The 6572-nt window shown below is 50.0% G+C and overlaps 1 protein-coding gene across 1 annotated transcript; it reads right to left on the bottom strand.

Moving 5' to 3' along the window:
- Positions 1 to 3247: 3247 nt before the first annotated feature.
- LOC119301849 lies at positions 3248 to 5283 on the bottom strand. Its single transcript, XM_037578820.1, has 2 exons — positions 4897 to 5283; positions 3248 to 4803 (listed from the first exon to the last, which is right to left on the bottom strand). The coding sequence occupies exons 1-2, from the start codon at positions 5077 to 5079 to the stop codon at positions 4327 to 4329; spliced, it is 660 nt and encodes a 219-aa protein (XP_037434717.1). The 5' UTR covers positions 5080 to 5283; the 3' UTR covers positions 3248 to 4326.
- Positions 5284 to 6572: the final 1289 nt, after the last annotated feature.

The following is a 6572-nucleotide window of genomic DNA, read 5'->3' as shown; positions in this document are numbered from 1 at the left end:
TTGCATACCGCTAACATGGGAAGGTATGAAGCAATCTGAAACTCTGCTGCTTTTTCTGTATTTGCTTGCATCCTCTTCTTCTCTTGAAAGACTCCAACCTCCTCCATCGCTCGTGCCAACAAGTGCTCATCCCAAGAGAATTCATGCACCAAAGACATATCTTCCAAGAAAGCTAGATACTCGAGATTCACCATATTGCCAGTGTTGGGCACAAAAATTTTGCCAACGCAAGGAGTGACCAAGTCCTATTTATCATAACCACGTCCTCATCGCTGCAACTAGTGAGCAACTTGACAACATGGGCAATTGGAGCTCTGTTCCCCTCCTTGTAGATGCTACAAAGATCATGTTCATCACTCTTCTTAAGCAGCTTCACGGGTCTATCATCGGATGGCACGTTGAAAATCCTTTTCACCATGAGCTTGCTGAAGGTGATGGATTTATTCTTGTGTTTGAACTCAGAGAGTATGTGATTCGTGTTCATCACAACAAACTCAATGAGCTCATGGGGCACCTTGAAAGACCGGATGTCCAACAAGTCTCCAAACAGTCCCTCCCTTATAATTCTCTGTTTTTCCGGTGTTACTTGCTTCCCAATCTCAGCCAGCCTTTTTGAGTTAAACCTTGACTTAAAACCACATAGATTGCCTTTCCTCTTATTCTTCTTCTTAGCCTTCTTACTCCCCTCATTCTCACCATCAGTGCCTGCAACATCTACAAAAAGAAAAAAAAACAAGTCAATAAAACCCTAAAACTGCATCATCAGTAGCTAGGAAAAAACATACATAAACACCTAAAAAAATCTGTAAAACCTATGAAACATACAAGCACGCATAAAAAATGTATAGAATAAAACATTGCACTATGAAATTAGCATTTATTACAGTACGTCTGCTATATAATAAAACCTAGGAGATTTTGCAGCACCAAGAGACCTATTTACAATTTTACATGGCAAACAAGGATGCCTCTGTGCGGTGTGTGATTCCTTCAGGATCTCAAACAAGTTAATTTTCAGCGTCATTCTATTTAGCGCTGGAGCTTGAGATACACAAGTAAGAGTTCACAGGTTTCGTGTAACTTCTGCTGCTGCGAACACGCGTTCGGCGCAAGGCCGGTCATAACTCCGTCACTCCGTGTAAACTACTGGTAAATCTGTAGTATAAAATTCATGTTCAAAGATGAATTAATTTCTGTTCGTTCTAGTTTCAGCAATCAAATCTGAATGATCCTCGATTCAGAAGCAGGGGTATTGGGCTGCGAAATTCAAACTTGGTTCATCATACGCAACAAAAAAGGTTCGGAATACATATTGATCTAGTACATTTGCTGGTAAACTCTAGTACTCCTACATGCTTGCAGATGATGATCTTAGACAAAGTGCACATACATTTGCAAAAGTGCAAAATTGGTCTCAGCCGTATATACAACACAAAAACACAAACACAGCAGTGCGCATCCATCTTCACATGCAGTGACCTGAAGTTTACTTTGTTCTACTTTATCATCTAAAACAAATGTTCCTCAAAGTTTCCCCTCGGAAGCGTCCAGTGACCATTTAAACACAACAATACCATTTCCCTGTATCCCATAGTTCGCGGATGAACAAAATCCCAAATCCTAATCCCAATCCCAATCCCATCCCAAATCCCTAGCCAACAGAAGATTCAAATCCACTACCCCGCCCCCTCCCTCTGCCCGCGGGAACACCACCTCGCCCCCTCCCTCGACCCGTGGGAACACCACCCCGTCCCCGTCCGCGCCGGCGTCGGCGCCGGCCCGTGGGAACACAAACGGCTCGCCCGTACCATAACCCGCCCTTACCCTAAAGCCAATGGGGGAGGGGGAGACAACAACGAAAGGGAGAGCACGAGGGGAGAGTTACCATCCGGGGGGCCATAGATCGCCGGAGAATCGAGATCCGCCCTGGGCCGCCGCCGCCGCTCCTGATCTCCAGGCGCCAACAAGCCCGTCGCCCGCCAGTCGCCCTGCCTCCTCGCACCAAAATGACACCCTGTGCGGTTGTAGCATAAACTGGGGAAGGGATAACCCGTGCGCGTTAAAAAAACATGGGTTTGGTAACACGTGGCACAGACAGCGTCCTTGGATCAAAAGAGATCCAACGCACGGAGCGCGACCGGCGTCCCGGTCACAAACACTTCCTTTTTTTTAACATCAGTACAGACACAAGCGCTCATATACACGCGCATACACTCACCCCTATGAACGGACACACACATACCGTACCCTTATGAGCACCTCCGAAAGACTGAGCCGGCATATCATCTTGAAATTTATGAAGTCACTGTAGGCACCTCATCATCGATGAGAACGTCTCCTCCCATTGAATGCGCATCGCCGGAAATCCTGAAATAAATCCAGAAATAAATGCGAGCAATAGGATTTGAACCCTGGTGAGCTGGGATATCACAGTCCCTCTAATCATTAGTATTGTTCAAATGTCTGCAAACAGAAACAATATCTTGGACAAAAGTGGCAGGTCATGTTATGGTGATTGATCATGCATTGGTTATAACCATCAATTAAGCAAGCACTTTTTTGCCAAAAAAAGGATAGTGTTTCGCATTGTTCTAAATATCAGCCAGTTAATCGGTATCTTGGTCAGTTAATCGCTATTAGGCGGGTCACCGGATAGCTGATTAATTGATTTAGCGGCCGAGTACCTGATTTATGGGCCGATTAATTGGAAAATTCACCTATTTATCCCTATTGTAATGCAAGAAACTTTCTACAATAGTATTTTTTGGACAAAATTAATGTTAGTTCTGCATTCCTTATGATCTCTTTTGGGATAGCTTGTACTTTATGCCCACACCTTGCTTTCTTCTGTTCAACTATGTTATATGTTGCACTTTGCACCATGTATGGTTCAACAAATGAGAAGTTTTAGTGAAGTATACCCAACAGGATCACCCTGGCTACAACCAACGCAGTGAAGCGCGCGAAACACTTTTAGTTGTTGATGACCAACCAAGTAAATAATTTGCATTTGAGAGAGCCTAATTTTTCCAGGCCAACAAAGGCATATCCGTGTCAACAAGGCCAAGAAACTGTGTGTTATATGCCGCAGCCAGGATATTGAATCAGTCTCCTCGTGATTGAGTTGAACCTGCGACAATTATGCCTAAAGGTTGATGAACTCTGTTATGTGGTTGACCGTGAGGTTGCTAGTAATGTCTATTATGAAAATCCATAGTAGTTTTTTTTCTCTAGAATACAAACAAGCATGCGTATCATATATTCATAGAAGAAGTAGCCAAGATGGTCGACACAACGCCTTTCGGCAAAGTGCTACACCAAAAGGTTAACACCACATCCACCAAGGCAACAACGACACACAACTCGCCTTGCCCAAACTCAAGCCAAACAATGGCGAAGAAGACAGACACAGAGTACACAGGCCGCGTCCCAACCGAATCGAACACCTTAGAGCTCGACAAAAACGCCAAAGCAAACTAGATCAACGCACTCTCTACTCATGGCGGGGAGATCGGCAAGTGGAAATCCATGTTGTTGTGTAAGGCCTTCTGGACAGTGTTTTTTTTTTCTTGTAGGGTCCAGTCTTAGGTTCACCGTGACCAGAGCTACTTGATCTTCAGTCCTCGCCCCACGATCCAAGCTGTGGCCGTCGGCTCTCTGACTCGTGCACAGTCCCACACATTACCCGGCTCTCTGCATTCTGACACACTCCGCAGTACAACACCGTATCGATTTGCCCGGATTTGGTCTCGCCGGATCAGGATTCCGATATCATCGCCCGATGGCCGTAGGCCGCAGCATTGTCGACAATGTTGACCGCAGTGGAGCGCCGGAGTGCCCCGCCGGTCCCTCCCCGGATGCCGCCGCTTTGGCATCCCGTTCTCTTTCCCTTTTGGTCATGTCATGTCATCTGACAAGTCGTCGAGTGAAGTTAGCCAACCGTGCGCGCGCAAGTGCGCTCCTGCTTCGCTTTAGTTTGTGCCTCTACAGTTCACCGTACTGCATGGATAGAAAGCCGTTTTCAGAAGATACGGCAGAGGGAGCCGGAAAGCAAATTCACCAAGGAAACTAGTGCACTGAAAGTACATGCGTGTGAGTTATGGAGATTACGATCACTCGAACACTTGGAGATAAACCGCAGATTCTTCCAAGGAGAAGAGACAACGAGACCACTTACAACACTCTGAAACCGTCTCAACGTGACTGTGATTTCTGTGTGCGCCCAGTATTCAGCTCAAATTTGAACTGAATACCCGAGAGCACGCAGAATTTGTACCCAATCCAACCCAGGGCATTAAGGTTCTTGCTTGTCAACGGCGGCGTCGCTCAAGTCGCTGTGATCTTGTGACCGTATGCAAGGAGCGGGCTCGTCGCGACGGCGAGGTTGCGGCCGCTGCTCTGCTTTCGCCATTGCCAGGAGTCGGCCGGCGTGCTGGGCAGCGGCGGCACGGCGGGGCGGCGGCACAGCCCGAACGGCCACCCCTCGCAGTCCCGGAAGCCCTCCCACGTCGCCGGCGGGCCCATGTCCGTCAACGACGCCACGGTCGCCGCCCGGCTCGTGCTGCGCGTGAAGAAGCACTTCACCGAGAAGAAGGCCTCGCTCTCGGCGTCGCCGTCGTCGCTGCCCGCCTCCGCCTCTCCCTTCTGCCCCCCTTCCACCACGACGAACTTCTCAGGGCTGGACACCTTCTCCAGAACGAGCGGGGTGAAGGACCACACGAAGGCGCTGGACAGAGTCGGCGAGCCCGCGCCGCACCGCGACTCCTTCCTCAGCTGCCGCCTCCTCATCTCGTTGAGTATCACCTGCAGCATCAACGCAAGGCATCTTACTCTGCTGTTACTTATGACCTCAAGTGAATCGAGCAAGAACATGACTGTAGCATGCTCTGCCGCCACCTGTTTCGTGTCGAGCATGTCGTCGTCGTCGTCGCTGTCGTCGTCGGAGCTCCACCGGGCGCCGGGGGTCCTGAGGCAGGGGACATGGCAGTGGGCGTAGGTCTCCCGGATGAGGCAGGAGAGGGACTTGCAGTGGTTAGCGGCCGGGAGCCTGGGGTGGTACTCGTGCGCCAAGCAAGGCATCGCTCCGGCTAACCGCGAGGGATCGGTCGATCTGGTCGAGTTGCCTGTGCAACGCTCATGCGATCGGCGATGGATGCTTGTATCAGTGTATGTATGTGTGTGATCTCTGCTGAGGATGGAGCGAGCTGTGCGTATAAATGGGGGGAGGATCTTGTCGCCGTGGCCGGCGAATGGGTTTTCAGCCGAGGGACGTGGACGCGCATGACAAGCGCCCCGCGACGTAAAAGGAGAGGAGGCTCTCGATTGCGCCGGAGCCCGTAGCTAGCGAGTTTAGGATCCTTTGGGTTCAAGGCTAAGTAAGAAATATTCGAGCTCGACAGTGTACTTGCAATTGACCGGGTTTTTAAATTCTATTTCAGTCATGCTAAACATGGACTTTAGTGTATCCGTGTACGATAATGAAGGACTGAAAGCGCCAAACAGAGCATCGACCACAGCTTGTTGTTTGATCCACAAGGTTTCTTGACCCGGGGTACCAACCAAACCGGTATGCATGTATGCTACGCTTTTGGGGTGGAACGTCGCCGTTGAGATAAACCGGCCGTCTTGACTGACCACACGCGCGTATGTATGTGAGTATGTGGGTTTTCAGTTGCCGCGGCGGCGTCAGATCATGCGTCGACCGGTGGAAGCGGCCAGCACTACTCCGCCTCCATCCTGCCCTCACTGGTGCAGGTGCAGTGCCGTCTTGAAGCAAACGCCAAGACCAACCTCGCACCCACTCGACTCGATGATGCCAAGTGTGCGTGGGCGCCGTGCCGACCAAAGGCCCAAGAACACGGAAGCCGAGAACATTCGCTCTAGCAAAGCTGCGCGATTGAGTTTGAAAATGACAGGGTTATGTGCTATTCTCCCCCGTTCCAAATTACTTGTCGTATGTATGGATGTATCTAGATGTATTTTAATTCTAAATATATTCATTTCTGCAACGAGTAATTTGGAACGGAGGAAGTAGCTTTATATGCGCATGTTCCTGGTGCCGCGACCGCGAGCCACACAAGCTCTGCGTCTGCCTCCGTCTCCTGTTGTGCAGTGCACACCAACTGCTCGATGAAATGTCCAGCTAAGGTAAAATGAGAAGGAAGAAGACGGTTGCCACCTAGGCGACGACCGGTCAAAACCATACTAAATCAACAGGAAAATCATTTTTGACGTGTAGGTGGACTAAAACAATCCGGTTTGAGAAGCTAAGGGACTAAGAGCATCTTCAACAGCCGCGCGATATAAAAGTCGCGTTAAAAAATACAGTTTTTTGCACGCACGCAACCGCTCCGGGCAATCCAGTGGAGGCGCGAAAAACGCGTGCGCGTCATAAGTGGTTCAGCGCGGGACGAAACGGTATCGCGCGCTGCTTATTTCGTGCGCCCGCTCCACACTCGAGCGCCCGCGCCGCGACTTCCACCTACCCCTAATCCAGGCGTTGGCGACGTCGCCCGCACCACCCCATTTGCTCCGGCGACCCGACGGCGCTTCCTCGGCCTATCCCGCGGCGC

Source organism: Triticum dicoccoides, chromosome 5A (genome assembly GCF_002162155.2).
Source record: "Triticum dicoccoides isolate Atlit2015 ecotype Zavitan chromosome 5A, WEW_v2.0, whole genome shotgun sequence".
NCBI classification, from domain to species: domain Eukaryota; kingdom Viridiplantae; phylum Streptophyta; class Magnoliopsida; order Poales; family Poaceae; genus Triticum; species Triticum dicoccoides.
This window is presented reverse-complemented; position numbering and strand designations above follow the sequence as displayed.